The sequence below is a fragment of the Anguilla rostrata genome, chromosome 17, assembly GCF_018555375.3.
Source record: "Anguilla rostrata isolate EN2019 chromosome 17, ASM1855537v3, whole genome shotgun sequence".
Classification (NCBI taxonomy): domain Eukaryota; kingdom Metazoa; phylum Chordata; class Actinopteri; order Anguilliformes; family Anguillidae; genus Anguilla; species Anguilla rostrata.
The window spans coordinates 3,687,336-3,704,782 of NC_057949.1; the positions used below are offsets into that span (position 1 = coordinate 3,687,336).

Sequence of the window (17,447 nt, forward strand, 5' to 3'; positions counted from 1 at the left end):
CTTCATACCAGAAGCTGGCTGATTTCGTCCGGTCTCTTGTGGACGACGGAGATGCCGTTGACTTCGCGGAGTTCGTCACCCACGTGCACCAGACCTGGGGGGGGGGAGGGGGGGGAAGGGGTAGAGGGAATGTGACCTTGATTGTTATTTTTTCCAACATGTGATAATTACACATGCAAATTATAAAAATAATGGCACCAATAAGATAATAGGGCAAAAAGGCAACCCATTCGTTTCAAATCACATTTTGTTTTCATGTAAAAATTGTAGTTCATGTGAAAAAGACAATCACATGCAAATTTGCACGTGAAGATGCAAATTTCACATGGCTTCACGGATCTGTTTGCTTTTCAAATGTAGAAATTTTCATTCACATGTGAAAAAAGACAATCCCATGGGGAAATTCACATGTAGTCCAGTTCACATGTAATAATATTTTAATTCATATATGAATATGTGAAATTGTGATTTTCACATGTGAAAGAGCAAAATTCACATGTGAGCTCTTTCATAAGGGCCGTGCCGCTCTTGTGTCCAGCTGGGTGACTAAACGGGGGGCGGGGCTAAACGGGGCGGGGCTAAATGGGGGCGGGGCTAAACGAGAGCGCTACCTTGTTCTCGCTAGCGCTGAGGCTTAGCCTGGTCACCTGACCTCTCCTAACCACCCGTGGCCTCCCTGACCCAGAGGTTCATCCCCGGGCTGGCCGGGTCACCTAATCACTGCTGAGATTAGGGCTCCAGGCTCTTGTGATTAAAACGATCCTTTCTGGATGTGTCGGACTGCGCGGACCTGGGATGTGTCGGACCGGGCGGACTTGGATGTGTCAGACTGGGCGGGCCTGGATGTGTGGGACTGCGCGGGCCTGGATGTGTGGGACTGGGCGGACCTGGATGTGCGTCAGTCAGGGTGGGAGTGGTCAGGCATGGACCTGGATGTGTTATTCTGGGTGAGTGTAGTCAGTACATAGAGGTGGTTGCCTGGGCTAGAGCAGTCAGTACAGCTGGATGTGTTAGTTTGGGCTGGAGTGGTCAGTACAGCTGGATGTGTTAGTTTGGGCTGGAGTGGTCAGTACAGCTGGATTTGTTAGTTTGGGCTGGAGTGGTCAGTACAGCTAGATGTGTTAGTCTGGATTTGTTAGTTTGGGCTGGAGTGGTCAGTACAGCTGGATGTGTTAGTTTGGGCTGGAGTGGTTAGTACAGCTGGATGTGTTAGTCTGGATGTGTTGGTCTGGGCTGGAGTGGTCAGTACAGCTATGTGCCTGTAACTGTGATACAATATATACTGCAGATAGTGCATGAGTATTACTTTCCATGCAGTGTACACAACAGTAAAAACAGCCTGAAGTCATTGGAAAATCAATATATCATATGATCTAATCCCTTTTAATGTTACTGTAGTGGAGAGGAGCAAGAAACCTGGTGTGGGCAAATCTTTACACAATACATACACACACACACACACAATGCCCATTCCCTGTGCATAGGCAGTATTTCCATGGCAACAGCCAGCCTGTCACTCTCGTCTCTGTAATGGAATCACTGTGGAATATGATGAAATCCCTCAATACTGCTGTTCTGTTGGCAGGTATATGCTTTTTGTACAGAGTTACATTAAAGCAATTTGGCAAAAGAACTCATGGTATATCATGAATATTGGTACAAATAGCGGGTGTTGTTTGGCAAACCTCCTCATGTTCCCAATATTCATGATATACCACGGGTTCGAGTGCCATATCTCTGTTTCATCAAAGTGCAGTCTACTGCTCATTTTCAGCAAGCCAATGGATGCGTTAACATTAATGATATTAAAACGAGGTTCAAACACACTATTAACCCATGGTTAATTGGGGATCATTGCCATGGCTGGAATGCTAATCGACCAAAAGGAACATCAGACTGGATCTACCCTTTTTAAAATCGGATATTACTCATGTTGAACTTCATATTCTAAATGTAAATTAGTCATTCGAAACTTGAGGTCAATGGGCTAGCTATGAAATGGGATTGAGCTCTCAGACTGGCCTACTCCCACCGAGACCCAGTTGCCTGCGCCAGACCTTATATTTCGCTCTGATTGGCTCTGATCCACACCGTTTCCTGGGCGACTCACCGCTCCGGTCGGCAGCCCCACCCCTCATGATGCGGGCCACGATCACAGCACCCGTGGCCTCGTCCCGGCGGATGGTCGCCCCCTAGTGGAGACGTACGAGGAATGAGTGATTGAGACTCCTACTCATCATGTCTACGTACTACACTGTCTCCCCCCCGCCATATCCCTGTAGTATGCTGTTATTCCTGTACGACACTGTTATTCACCATACCCCAGTACAACACTGTCACTCCCTGCATCCCTATACAACATTGTTATGCAATATACCCCAGTACTACACTGTTAGTCACCATATCCCTGTAGTACACTGTCACTACATGCCTGTACTAATAACTACTACAGTTTGTATAGAGTTATGGTGAGTGTTACTCACCATATCTCTATACACACGGTTACTGACCATACTGCTGTATTATACTGTTCCAAAGCTGTTACTCACCAGGGGCTCCTTGTTCTTCACCAGTCTCACGATCTTCACAGACTCCTCCTCCAGGTCATCCTCCAGGTCTTCTGGCAGCGGAGGCAAGGTGGGGTCAAAGTTCTTCTGAGCCACTGTGTCGTGCACGCTGAAGACAGCCTGGCAGGATGGAGAGAGGGAGAGAGGGAGAAAGGGAGAGAGAGAGAGAGAGAGACTCAAAGTCATTTTTCTGCAAGTAAGTCTTAGAATAAAACATATTTCAGAGCTCATGAAATTCCATTGTTCTTGTGGCACAGGGCCCACGGGCTAGTGATCACACAGGGACAAACCAATTAAAGTGGGATTCGCTTCGTTTAATGGCATCACAGTCAAATTAATTTCTACAACTCAGCAGGATGTTACAGAACAAAAACAAAGCTTTGAGGAAATTAAAATGCAGATTGACATTGGAGGATTACGGAGTGATTTAGAATAATATTAACCCAGACTTCTGGCCCATCCTTTTATTGCCCAGAACCATGTTTCTCTGAGTATCTGAAAGGAAGTATGTGTGGAAGAATGTGTGTGAATATGTTTGATGCATGCATGTGTATGTGTGTGTGTATGTATCGTGCTTTTGTACATGTGTATGCATGCACGTGTGTACATATATGTGTGTGTTTATAAGCACACGCCTGTGTGCAGGTCCGTATGTTTGCTCATCATTACCTTTACATGGGGTGATGTCAGCAGTTGCAGAAGTTCCTTCTCCTCGCTGCTCATTGGTCCGTTCTGCAGCTCCTCTGCCACCTGTCAATCAAAGCACTGTCAGAGGAGATGGAACTAGGAACAGATGCCCCTTTTGCATATTCACACCATCGAAAAGAACAGAGTAATTCCCTAACCCCTCATAACTCAGTGAGGCGGTCGCAGTCCAGAGTGCTGAAGGCCTCCCGGACAGCAGGTGGCAGCAGAGCATGCAGTTAAAGAGGGCTGCTCATACACCTCACTATTTGGCAGTATATACGCAAGCTCTAGACCCCGTTTCACAAAGCAGGATTACTGAGCTAGCTGATAACCACACTCAGTAAAACCCAGACCCCTGCAGATCCGGAACATGGACTGAAGTAAAAAGAGCCGTTCCGGGTTTTACTCAGTGCAGTTATCCAGCTGACTCAGCAATCCTGCTTCATGAAATACCCCCCTAGTTTACTACATACTGTGTTCTGAGGAAGTGCATACCAAGACTCTGCAATTAACGATTGCATGAATATTCAATGGGGCATTGGCTGCACAGAATAGGTGTGGGGTGAACAAAGACACAAAGCAAATGCATATAAGGCTGTAATATTACCAACATATGGACCCTTCTGCTGGGGAATGAGGGGTCAGAGGGGTGATAAAATTGCTTTAGACCAGGGATGCTGCCCAACCCTGTTCCTGTAGATAGACAGTCCTGTAGGTTTTCACTCCAACCCTAACAAAGCACACATCATTCAACAGCAAGAGATCACACTGCACCGCCAGTAAGCAGAATCAGGCGTACCAAATTAGGGTTGTAGTGAAAACCTACAGGACGGTAGAGCTCCAGGATCAGGGTTGGGGAGCCCTGCTCTAGATTGACAATCCTAGTCCACCAGCAGCCATTTAACATAGAGCTAGATGGAGGTGGTATGAAAGTTGGAAAATACAGTCACAACAGAAAATAAATGACTCAGAAAATAACTTTTCTCCAAGCATGAATATGGCAAACCGGAACAGGGAGATCAATTACAAAGCTTCTCTTGAAATTTATGCTAATAGAAAAAAAAGTAATTGTTCTTGCGCAGGGTGACTCCTGAAAACTGCCTATGATGCAGACAGTCTGCCATAGAGATGAAGAAAGAATGTGGCTCCAGTGCATTTTTTCCCCTCAATAATTTAAGATGTAGCTCAGGATGAATGAAGTAGCATACAGAGCAGTTCCTTGAATGCTAGGATGGTATACTGTCTTCCATAATCCTTGGGTCAGCAGAATATGTGTATGTGTGTGTGTGACATTATGGAATGCACCCGTGTGTGAAACTAGCTGATTTATCTCCAGAGTGACTCTGTCCCGGCTCCCGGAGGCTGTCCCTCGCATCGGCGCTCTGATCTGCCCTCCACTGACATCGCCGGAGGGGCGTGTCCTGTCTCACGACTCACGACTCAGACAGGCCCAGGGCGGAGTCAAAAATAAAATATTCACCATTCTGCCTCCAAGCAACTCCACAGACCTGTCTAACTGTGCAGATGCAACCCCCTTTTACCCACAGTTCCACTGGCTTTAGATTACATAAGCCTGTAGGGATGGGCTAAAACACCTCAAAATACAAAATACCTCCCAAATAAATGTATCTTAAATCAAAATGATAGAGACCTAGTCTGCATTGTAACTGGCATAGCTGAGTGATTCCAGCCTCATTATTTGTCATTATTTACTGTGGCCCTGTTGCCTAATTTTAGCCCCTGTTTATGACTTCAGGCCTTTATGAGATCAAAGCTGCAGACGGCCAAGGCGCTGTACTAACATCCTCCGCCAGAGAGGAGGCGCTGTGCAGGATGGGCGATGGGCTCTGTCGCTCATACTGTCGCAGCTTTTCATGGATCTGTAACACACAGGTAAGTACAAAATAAGTCAGCGCCCTCTACAGGAAAGGAGAATCACCACATATCCGGCAAAAAGAGCTCTGAGGAAGACCAGAAGCTATCTTCAGAGCCAATAAAGGACGGGCGGCCAATCAGAATGCTGACCCCAGCATTCTCTGCACAGGTACTGCGGAGAACTCCTCTGACTCAAATGCTAACCAAGATTAGAAATTCTTTTGACGCCAGAAAATGCTTTTCGCAAATCCTTCAAAATTTTCAAAGAAACATTATTCCCAAGATGTACTGTAGAATGGAAAAATAATTTTGAAACCATTTGAAATAAATTAACGCTTTAGATACCAGTAAAACTCCAGCAGATTACTTATATTTTAATGACTATATGACCCGGGTGTGGTGAAGTGTCCTACCTTCATCAGGTAGCCCAGGCTCTTCTCGCTGAAGACCTCCTTCAGGAAGACCATGTCCTCCCTGTGGTTGGCATCAGGGTGGAGCTGTGATGTCAGGAGGGCTAGCGTTTCGTGCAGTCCTGTGGGCCACAGACGATAGCTCAACGCTAGCTGTGTCGTCATCTTAGCGTTAAAGGCCAGATCAACAAGCCATCGGTTTACAAGATGTTCTTTAAAACATTTTCAGAAGAAAAGTTTAGGCAGAGGTTTTATCATTTCCGCTGATGGCTATATTCCAGAGTTAAAGCCAAGATGGATCTCCTCAGCTGCCTCATAATGTTGTGTAATTTTATTTTATTTGTGAACTCTCATTTTAATGTGGAATGTGTTGTCTAATAAGTAGGCCATAAAATTCTCACCAGAATCTCATTACCACTTATGGTTTTGGTCTGAGGTGACTACTTGGCAGAGCTGACAGACATTATGTGTTTGCTTTTGAATACATCCACTTTGCTTTGTTTATATGAAGCAATACAACTGCTACTTATAAGCATTTATTTATTGTTATTTTCCATATTGATATCTGTAGGCATTCTGCTCGTAGACCTACAGATGGTATGAGGTCAGGGTGGCACAAAAAGACACATTTTGTTAATTGAAGCCGAAGTAACATCAGTGAGGCGCTTCCTCCTAAAAACAAATCAGCACCCACAAACCATTGCTCATTTCCAGAGATTCCTGGATCACCTTCATGTGCTACGCTAGCACAGCTATGTGAAAAATAGCTTGCGTTTTGGCACCAGAAGCCCATGCATATGGCACCATGCAGACCGTGCCAGCACTCGGGTGACAGTGCTGTAATGGAGGGCGCCGAGCTGAAGAATGACTGTAACAGATGTTCAGAATATCTTGAGAATTCAAATTTGAAACATGGTAGGTGAGTCAGGGAAAACAGCAACGCTTCACATCCACCTCTGAGGTGTCTGTCAGTGCTGACAGCAGCCGCTGTTCTAGGCTGGCACCCTCCCTGCAGGCGCATCCGAATGACCAATCGCAGCCATGGCCACGTCCTGGCCCGCATTACCTACGGTGTGATCAGTGATGTCAGAGATCTCACCTGCACCTGCGGAGAGGACCGGCATGGCTTCTTTCCTCAATTACCCAGGAGAGGCTACCTAGAAAACAAACCAGACACAGAAAGGAAAATAAGAAAAATGTATAAACACTTATACACCCCTGGTCTTATCTCTCATATGCGCACACACACACACACACACACTCACATACACAGTCTCTCTCACACACGCACACACACTCACATACACAGTCTCTCTCTCACTCACATGCACACACACGCACACACTCAAACACACACACACACACACACACACACACACATCCACACACAAACACACACTCACACACATTACATACACACACACACACAAACACACACGCACACGCACCTGGCACCACCACACGCATGCACGCACACAGAGATTCAGCTTCACCCGCTGTGGCTGTTGCTAGCGGTGAGCTAACACACCGGCCCTCATCCACGCTGTAATGACCCTCACAGTGGGCCTGGCAGATCATCTGGGGACTGGGAGTGATACACAGCCTTCATTAGAGGGGTCCGGCGTACAGCAGTGTAAGAATAATTGCCCGATAAAGCCTTTTATTGCCCCTTTGATTGTGAGTGTGTGGGCGGGCATTGTGAATGCTGCCTCGCTGCAGGCTTAATTTATGACCAGCATCTAACCCAGTCCAAGCCCTGGCAGAGAGGTAGCCCTGCAGAATAGTGCCTGTCCTCCATCAGCACACAGTGAGCAACAGCGAAGTGCTACATCAGGCCTGCTGCTTTTCTCTCGGCCTGCAGAGAGGACATGCAGGGCTTCTTCAAAAACTAACCCAGCATGCCAGAGACACAGAAGAAGAAGAAGAAGAAGAAGAAGAAGAAGAACAGCAACAACAACAACAACAACAACAACAACAACAATTATAAAGCACCAAAATGCTAAGTAGTAGCAGTGTATTGTTTCAATTGAACTGAAAAGACAGAACCTCAGCAAGGCCAGTAGGTTGTAAGGCAGAGACGGTTCAGATACAGAGAGTGTTTTCAGATACAGCGCAATAACATGCAGCACACATGAGCCAATCAGATCGGTTCAGGTTGTGAAAACAGAAATGCCCTGGTAACCTGCAGGAACAGGGAAAGGTTAATATAAGAGACATGGGGGGCATGGGGGTCTGCTAAGGGCCTCAGCCCAGAAGATTAACGTAACAGAACAGTGTGGGTCAATTGCAGCGTGCTTACCTCAGGTTTAACCCTCTGTACCACAGACCTGTATTACACCTGGAACTGCTAATCCTCATTTCAGAGATTTGGATAGCTACTCCAGTTGTAATGCAGTTCTGTGGTCTAGGGGTCTAAACTCCATCTAAGCATGCTGCAATTAACCCAGTGTGTTTGACCAGGCCTCTGGTGCAATCTAATATACGGAATTAGCGGTGGAAGAACCCAGCAAGCAAGCTAGCTCTTATTATACTGCTGCAGTTAGCAGCTGCCAGTCCACCAGCGCTTAGCATCAGCGCTGCCCTGGCCTGATATCCGCGGGACCATTAGCCATTTTGCAGTCGTTTATTAGCCCGCTCAGATCTCCCCCTCGCATTTTCTATCCACTAGCGGACCTCGATGGCGGTAAATCGCAGAACGCTGGCGGGGCCACAGCTGTGCTGACGACAGGGCACTTTTACGCCCTGCGTATCCGCCGACTGACCGGAATTGCGATCTCGAAACCGAAATGACTAGAATCCACTAAATAAACTGACTGTCTGAGAAGAGTCTTGGCACTGTGATTATCGTGGGCTCGACCGTCGCCGTTTCATTCAGCTCAAAATAACCCCTGTGTTTGAGGAAATGGGTGAGTAGTGAGGAATAATGAGAAGTGGGGCATGGCCTAGGATCAGTCTTTGAGGAACTTCACCGGATCAACTATAGGCTTGACTTAAAAAAATGGAATTGGGAAAATACATAACGAAAGCTGATTGGTTGCTTGCTAATGTGCAATCATGACATGGGGCTATAATCAAGTTTGTGTGGTGTTTCTTAAGTCACAGGAGTGCCTTTGATCTTGCCACAGTTACAACACACAAAAAATAACCAGCGACAATATGGATAAATGACCAAAGATGAATCAGTTCTTCTGTGAATTTGGAGTCTTTAGCCTGGGACATAATCACCCCTAAGATTCCAAAAATATTATCCAAGTAGGTAGGTGCATCTAGGCAGATCAGTCCAGAACTGGTAAATTTTGAAATTTTAATTAATAGTGTTCTCCAGGAAACGCTTCGCGAACTGTACGTCACGTAAGTGTACTCCAGTTTAAAATGCATTATACAGAGAAGGTCCCTTTGTTCTTTCTGACATGGAGACCGCAGGGTTTCCCCAAGGGTCTGGGGATAGGCGACCCTCAGAGCGTGTTTGGGATCAGCAGTGGGATTAGGGCTAGCTGTGAATACAGACAGTTTATGAATAATTCAGAAGGGCAGGCTAGGCATCCCTGCCCCAAGCAGCTGTTTTTAAGGGCAGCAGGGAGACAGAACCGAGCTCTTCTTTATTCTCACGTTTAACCTGGGGTCAGTCAGACCAGGCAGGCAGCCGTGACGGTAATAATGGAACTCCGCGGTTAGAGCCCGACTGAACCACGTAGCGGTGTTCAGCGGCACAGCCCGGTGGTCTGAACTCGGAGCCTCCCGTTCCTGAGCGCCACCCAGTGGGGACTGGCACTTTGTGCTTTATTTTACACCTGGGTTTGACACTACACTGCTACTGCAGTACGCCACTGACACTTTACACCAGGGCTGCCCAACCCTGTTCGTGGAGATCCGCCAACCCGCAGGCTTTCACTCTGATCCATGCAAAACACACCTCATCTGAAAGGTCCTCCTCTGACTCCACACTATGCAACCGTAGCCGGCAGTATGGAAAGAAGTGGGTTGGCAGCACCACGTTTCAGAGGTCAACCACAGCGCGCTTAGCTAGAATTCAAACCTGCGGTCTAGGTCTAAACCCCTAGACCATAGAACTGTATTACAACCGAAACAGCTAATCCTTATTTCAGAAATTTGGGATTTGACCTTTGCTGTCTACACACTCCCGAATCAGTAGTGGGGCTCACGCATGAACACAGCTGTGGTTGCAGTCGCTGATAATTGGACAGTCCAAATTATGGACGGTCATATTGGATATGTACAGCCTCGTGTTGGGCACCAAAAGCTTCACATCTAGAAGGATGTCTGCTATCTACATTCTGTCTCGAGCAGGGGTGTCACAATCTAGTCCCAAGGGCCTTAATGCAACATGGCCACAGTTCTGAATGCATCCACAGATCGCCTTAGACAGCTCCAACTGCAGGCTCACTGAAGACCAGCCAACAGAACACTCTGTGGACACTATCAGAAGCAGACAAAAAAAAACTGTAAAGAAGGAGAGTAGGGAAAGGTCATCCAATGTTTGGGCTCATCATAAACCTAGAGATGAAACTAAGAATGATGAAGATTATTTTTTTATCTCTACTGATAAAATATATTCATTCCGTATTTTTATCAGCTTCTAAAATTATAGTCAATCTCAAAAGATAAAACATTTTTTAAATAATTTTAATTAATAAGAAAGAAACACATTCCATGGGACATGATTTTTAAATGCACTCTTCACTTGTTTACATGTTGTTATTTTATTTCATTTCACCCACTGTGTCCCTTGTAAATCATTGATCTATTTAATTTGAAATCTTTGCAAATAAATAATGATTTATTTTTTTAAAACACAAAGGTTTACCACAAAGGACATAGATTGCAAACTACTAGCTCACATGGAAAGAAAAAATGGTCATTTAATTTCATATGAACAATTTAATGTAGTCTATTCAATTTAAATGACATTTGATTGGGTAATTCTGTTTATTTTCTAGCATGATATCATTATTGCTAATAGCATTGTACACCAGCAGCGTTTGGTGTGGTTTATACGTTGCCATCGGAACATCATGTCCCGGGCTCATGGTGGTAACCTCACGGTAACCTTAAAATTGGCTCCACTTCAGGGCACATTGTAATCCTCCATATGCTGTATATTCACAGCCTTTTAAACAGAACTGAGGGTAGAACATAATATTAGTGCCAGCAATGATTCTCTCCAAAAAGAAACTGTGATCAAGCAAGGACCAATCAGCTCTTCTTGGCTCAGAAATCAGAACTGCCTTCCCTGCACACTGATCCTCAATATAAGACAACCAGACATGAATGCATGCATGATTTACAGGATTTACAGTACCACCAATCTGATGTGCGCGTCTGTCAAATAACTATTTCCTGAAATGATGATATGGACATCCAGGTTGAGGTATCAGAGCTTCCTTATTTCCTTTTGGTAAACATTTTCCTCACCCCTTTCAACTTCCTGTCATTCGATGTTCCTCACCCCTTCCAACTTCCTGTCATTCGATGAATTATCTGTTTGGCACCACTGGCTCTCCCTGTATCTGTCAGACATATTTAATCTCTATTGACCATGAGTGCGAAGTTTCAGAAAATAGAGGCATTTATGTGAAAGCATCTACAACCAGAGGTGTTCTATGTGCCAATAGTCATGTGAAATAGACCCAAAGCCTTTACATATGGCATTTGTACAGTAAGTGCAAGTATACATTGCAAAGTGTTTTTTTATAAACCTCTAATTATGCAAGAGCATGGTTTCAGGAAGCTCATAATGGGGTAGGCTACAGCGAGCTGTCATTCATTGCCTCGTTTCAACCAATCAAAGAGTCTGCAGCAAAATGCAATGATTTGCTCGACTCAGCGAGTCAGTGAGAGTATATTTTGCTCAGCCCAGTTTTTGATTTCACATAACCTTATTTTTCCATCACTGCATGAATTTACTGAAACAAACTTAGGAGAGGCCACTAAAGTGTATATTTAACTATGCATATGGCATTTGTGGGGATGTAAACCATATCTTGTACATGTATAAAGATGGTAGTAATCGACAAGGCAATGGATATTTCTTGATTTTGTATTTATCACCTGGTTATTTTTGCATGTCTCAGATCTGCATGATGCCTGTTATGTATCTGCTGAGTCCCGAATCATAACCATTCAAATTTAAAACAAGTTTAGTATACCCCTTTAATATATCCCAGTTTACTTCTTTCATTATGTACTGAATCAGTCGATGCGGAACGGAAAGACAGCTTTTATAATGCGTTTATCTGTGATGAGCCTGACCCTGGTGAAGATAAAGTGAGATATTTCAGAGACATTTGTGGAGAGCACAGCAGGAGACAGACAGACAGACAGAAAGACAGGCTTGCTCACAATGATGTGCATACATGTGCATGCGCCAGCAAACACGCAGACACACACACACCCACACACACATACACTCACACAAACACGCACCCACACACACACACACGCACACATACACACACTCACACCGCACCCACACACACACGCGCACCACACAGCACCACACACACACACGCACACACACACACACCCCACACACACACACACACTCACACACACACTCACACACACACACACACACACACACACACACACACACACACACGCATGAATAAAGGGATAAACAGGCGTGGCAGGGTTGTGTGTATGAGCGAGGCCTGGTCGCTGTCATTAGGGCTGTGTGCAGACTCAGCCCGCTCAGCACAGCGGGTGGTGGCGGCTTATTTCTGACGCCTGGCTGCTTTTTAATAAAAGCCCGTCCCCCATGCCGCGGGCATTAGACATTCTCCAAGACTCTCGGAGTCGCACGAACGAACGCCTGCGTCTTGCCCTCTTCTTCGTCATCATCCTCCTCCTCGTCATCTTTATCATCGTCATCAACACCCTCATCATGATCATCATCATAAACATCATCATTACTGTCATCATCACCATCATCATCAGAGTAGCTACCACTAACAGTGCCCACTTGCCTAACCACTGCATACAGAACACTAGCTAGGGACCCGACCTTCTGATTTACAAGTTGCAGGTTCCATTTCCAGGAAGAGAAATGCAATTGTTCCTTGCCAACGCACTTAACCCAAAATTGCTTCTCTAAATATCTAATTAAAAAAAAAGAACTAGGTAAGCTGTGTGTCTGCTAAATGCCTAAACATAACATGACTTGGGCTGATTCTGAGGTTCCTGCCCAGAGCTGTGCTGCCTAGGCTGACTGCTCACAGCGTTATAATAAAGCCGTTGTGCTCGCATATTCACACAGGATAACCGCTTAGTAGTAGGGCCCATGAATATAATCGCTAATGTGTAGCATGCAATGTAGGTTAGCAGGGTGGCCATATCCGCCAGAAACAGCCTCTTAAATCCATGGCATAAGCCTCTTTGGTTCCGCTACAGCCGCTGAAACATGTTCTTCCTGTCTGCTTTGATCTTATACACAATATCAAACGGGACTTTTAATCGCTAATCAGAAGGTCCTAAAAAGTCGGGGACCTTTATTTTGACAGCCATTCCCCAGGTGACCAAGCGCAGCACTTGGAGGCGGGGTCACAGGACGGGTCTCGCGGCGGGGGCGTTGGACAGGCCACGCCCCGGCTGAGGAGGGCAAGCGGGGGGCCCGGGACGGGGGCCATTACAGCCGGGAGAGGGATTAAAATCTCCGCTCAGCCGCAGGAAGTCGGGGGGGGCGGAGGGGCGGCCCGCTGCATGTCACCCACCGCCCAGCCCGTTAAACGCCACGGACGCCGGCGGCCCTGACCCCAGACCCCTGACCCCTGACCCCGTGCACTAGGTTCACCCGTCTTCATAATGGAACGCTCTCATCCCCCCCCCCTCCTCCTCTGCCCTCACCGCTTTTTAATCAGATGTACGCATTTCCGCCGGTCCTCTTAATGGGGCTCCAAGCGAAGATAAGCGCCATGTTTTCCTGCAATGCACCGCTGTCCCAGCCGCTCCGCTTCTCGAAGGTAGTCTACACAGGAGGTGGGCGACATCGCTAGGTTTTTCAGGGAGTGACTGAACGTCTCCGGATGCCTGGTCGTGCATCGGCTGGTACGGGGATCGATGCTTGTCCTCGGATTTTATTCTGTAGCCGAGCCTGAAAGCTATTTGTCCTTGTTCAGTCCAGACGTGTTTCGGGCATTATGGTCTGTCTGCACTTTGTCTCCGTGAAAAGTGCAGACAGGCTATTCTTTAACCCTTTGGTTCTCAGGTTTGGTCCTGGGGACCCCTCTGTATGCTCATTTCTGTTCCAACCAATATCTTACTCACTGGAGGTTGTTGAACACAAACGTTTAAGTTCTTTAATAAGCTTTTCCTGAAACTTGTTGACAAAACGCAGGTTTGGCTCGTTGCCATTTGCTTTGTCTTTAAATTCTCCATGATTGGTTAGTTACAGTGGCCACCTGTCCACACTTTCACCAATTAGGAGCCTGTTGATTCGCCTCAGTCTCTAATCTGATCCCTTCAAAAAAATTTTTTACCTCTCTTTAGGCAATCGTTTGCAATATAGCACAATGTGAATATGGCTTTCATTCTTTAGTCTTTCACAGCTATTTCTGACATAATGTGGCAAAGAGGGTAAATAATCCCGCAGAACTGGAAAAGAGTAATAAAGAAAAACTAACACCTTGTTAAAACTCTGTGACTGCAATTGTGGTTCTAATAAAAAAACAGCATGCACAGAGAGTCCCCTAGGACCGAACTTGAGAACCGCTGCTTTAACCCAAGTTGACCCATTGTGGTTTTGGAAAACCTCTTTTCTCCTCAAGCCAGTGCAGTGGAACAATATGCCAAACCTCATGAATTCATTTAAATCTTTCTTTTCATAAAATTCTTTTAATAAAAACCCATTAACTAAATGAACCCGCATATCTATAAGCACGTTTTAATACGATACGTCCTGATGCACCGTCGAAACACCATCGTTTGAACCCACCGCAGAACAAGAACAAGGATTTCGCGTACCTCCAGCCCCGAGCAGATCTTCGAGCCCCAGAGCAAAACCTGAACTCCCAGGCACGTCTGCGGGGGTCTGCTCCGGTGGATGGGCATGACCTTTCGTTCACAGGTGAGCGGGAGATGAATGGTTTTTGGACGCGCTAATGCTCCTAAAGGCTTAAAGGTCGCAGCTCGCCCCCCCCCCCCCCGGCCCACGGTGCACACGAATGTCAGCTTTAAAGCCTGGAACCACATGTCTGAGGAGGATCTAATCCCTGATCCCGGTCTCTCCGGTTAAGTCCGTGATTCAGACCTCCGCCTCCCCGGCGCCTGACCCGCGCCAGAGCTCGGATTCCCCGCCGCCTCACGCTCATCTCCAAGAGCTGAGCCCCGCTGCCGCCTGATCTCTCTCTGCACCGCGACGCGACGCGTACGGGCGCGCTGGCAACTCGAACCTCGGGGCCAGTGCCGCTGCTGGTTTTAATTCTCCCTCTCTTACCAGGGGGACTGATTAGAACCCGTGAGTTTGATGAGACTTTAACCTTTGAGTTAATCACCCATTTAACCCATGGGGCGACATAGCTCAGGAGGTAAGAGCGGTTGTCTGGTAGTCGGAGGGTTGCTGGTTCAAACCCCGCCCTGGGCATGTCGAAGTGTCCTTGAGCAAGACACCTAACCCCTAACTGCTCTGGTGAATGAGAGGCATCAATTGTAAAGCGCTTTGGATAAAAGCGCTATATAAATGCAGTCCATTTAACCATCTAGAAATTAAAGGCAGCGGAACTACTGGCTTCCATGTGCAGATCTGAGTGTCCCTGCTGTAGAAGCTTGGACAACAGGTGCACCTTATTTCCAGGTGGACACGGGTTCTGTGCCACTGTGTCCTTATGATACACATCTCACAGCTCTTACAACCTGTCTGTGAGGTCACATTTTAAATAAAATCCACCAGGTAGCGGGACGTCCCAGGATTGGACAGGCTTTGGGCTGAGGCTAGCTCAGGTTACATCAGCAATACCTCATTTGGACCAGTCAGCCAGCTAGGACCCCAGCGTGGCTCTGAGCACCAGGCATAATAATGTGTCTCGCTGCAGTCGGACCACGTCATAAGAAATGAGAAGGTCAGCATAGCCTGTGGAAGAAGACTGTGCTAACTGTACAGGATGCCTCCACTAATTAAGAGAATAAAGTTTAAAGGAAGAACATATTTTTCTTGCAAAGGCCTTTAAAGGGTACCCGTATAAGCGTACGTGTACAGAAGCGTTGTCTGCACAGTATCCTTTTTTTTTAGGCTACCAGACCATCGCTCTCTACCCATCATGCCCCAGGCCAGACGCTGTGTGGCGTCGTTAAGAAAACGCGATTAAGATTTTAACAGGTCACTTAGAGTCCCTGAGCCTGTGTTTAAATGACAATGTTAATACTCATTTTTTAAAAACATGTGTCGTATGCATGTCTTTACTCAGTTTACACAGTATATATTTCATACATACATTTGTTGTGAGAAAGGCTTTGCGTACCATGCAAAAAAAAAAAAATTATTATTATCATTATTATCATTATTATTATTATTATTATTATTATTATTATTATTATTATTATTATTATTATTGGGTAGCAGTAAGCATTATAAGCATTCTGAGACTTCAAATCCAGTTTGTTAGGATTAGGAAACTGGGCTTGAACCCTGAGGTTGCAGATGGTATGCAGCTTAAAAAGAACAAAAAAAAAACATATGAAAGTAGTTTTAAGAACAGCTGCTAAACGCCTATATGCAATCACTATTAAAGTCAATAAAAAGTTTTTGTTTTCTTTTATGGATTATGCTGATGTGTACATGATATATTACAATTGAGTTATAAAAATAGAGTTTTAGACATTTTAATGAATCAGTGTTGCCCCACACTTTCTTTTATGCCACCCAGGGCAGGTTAAAACAAAACAAATCCTCTCTCTCATCTCACCCCCCTACCTCATCCCACCCCCCCCCCCCCGACCCCCACCCCCCTTACACGTGTCACAGACCACAAATCCACACTTCAAATCACACTACATTACCAGCAGCAGTTCACCTCGGCCAGAACCCAAATCCGCAAAGACTCACCTGCCAGCGACGCTAAAATAATCAGCCTTACTTCCTGAGAGCCGAACGTACAGTAGAGCTCTTCATCATTTTTCAGGAGCCTGCATTGCATCCTTCCGCCAGTCTAATATCTCTCTCTTTCTCTCTCTCTCTCTCTCTCCCTCTCGTTCTCTCACTCTCTCTCCCTCCCTCCCTCCCTCGCTCCCTCTCTCTCCCTGCGGTACAGTGGTTTGTTGGCATACAGCACTGAGCAGTGTACACAGAAAGGCTGCTTCCCTCCTTCGCCGGTGGCGCTGGGCTCGCGGAGGAAGCCGCGAAGGCGGAGGCGGGCGAGCGTCCCTTACCGTTAGAACGTCCCCGTACCGCCGCAGAACCGCACCGCCGCTAACCTCCCTGCGTGTCTGAGTGCGGCTACTCCACTCTCCGCTCTCCGCTCCCCCCTGCCTCTCTCTCTCTCTCTCTCTCTCTCTCTCTCAATCTCCTTGCCCCTCCCCTCTCTCCTCTCTTCCCCTCCCCTTTCTTTCGCTCCCTCTCTCTCTCTCTCTGATCTCAGACAGGACGCTAACGCCTCGTACTTCCTGGAAGCCCCGTGTCAGGGGTGTGTAGCACACAAAGGCATGATGTCACTTTGGCTGACCCCGCCCCCTCCTCTCCACCCCCCCCCTCCATTAGCATTCATCCACCCTTCCCAAAGGGTAATAAAACATCATCCCCCCTCAGCTCCACCTTTCCTCCTCCCTCCGTGGAGGCTGCTGTTGTCCCCTCTCCGCCCCTCCTTTGTCTGAAACGTGCAGCGGGGTCGGGAGCCCGCAGAGACGGTCAGATGGAGAGAGAGAGAGAGAGAGTGAGTGAGAGAGGCTGGGGAGACAGAGG

General features: G+C 46.6%; 1 protein-coding gene across 4 annotated transcripts in view; it reads right to left on the minus strand.

Moving 5' to 3' along the window:
* The window catches only part of LOC135243497 (MAGUK p55 subfamily member 3-like), a 29,561-nt gene extending 12,523 nt beyond the window's left edge, over positions 1-17,038 (minus strand). For 3 of the 4 annotated variants that reach the window (XM_064315373.1, XM_064315374.1, XM_064315371.1), the window contains exons 1-8: positions 16,919-17,038; positions 6,639-6,696; positions 5,543-5,661; positions 5,057-5,134; positions 3,237-3,317; positions 2,550-2,687; positions 2,111-2,192; positions 9-94 (exon numbers count right to left, since the gene is read on the minus strand). In XM_064315373.1, coding sequence (XP_064171443.1) covers positions 9-94; positions 2,111-2,192; positions 2,550-2,687; positions 3,237-3,317; positions 5,057-5,134; positions 5,543-5,661; positions 6,639-6,663 — 609 coding nt within the window. In that variant the 5' untranslated portion in view covers positions 6,664-6,696; positions 16,919-17,038. Of the gene's footprint in view, positions 1-8; positions 95-2,110; positions 2,193-2,549; positions 2,688-3,236; positions 3,318-5,056; positions 5,135-5,542; positions 5,662-6,638; positions 6,697-16,595; positions 16,810-16,918 lie in introns of those variants that run through there. The other variant, XM_064315372.1, reaches the window with a different exon arrangement.
* Between the last annotated feature and the right edge of the window lie 409 nt (positions 17,039-17,447).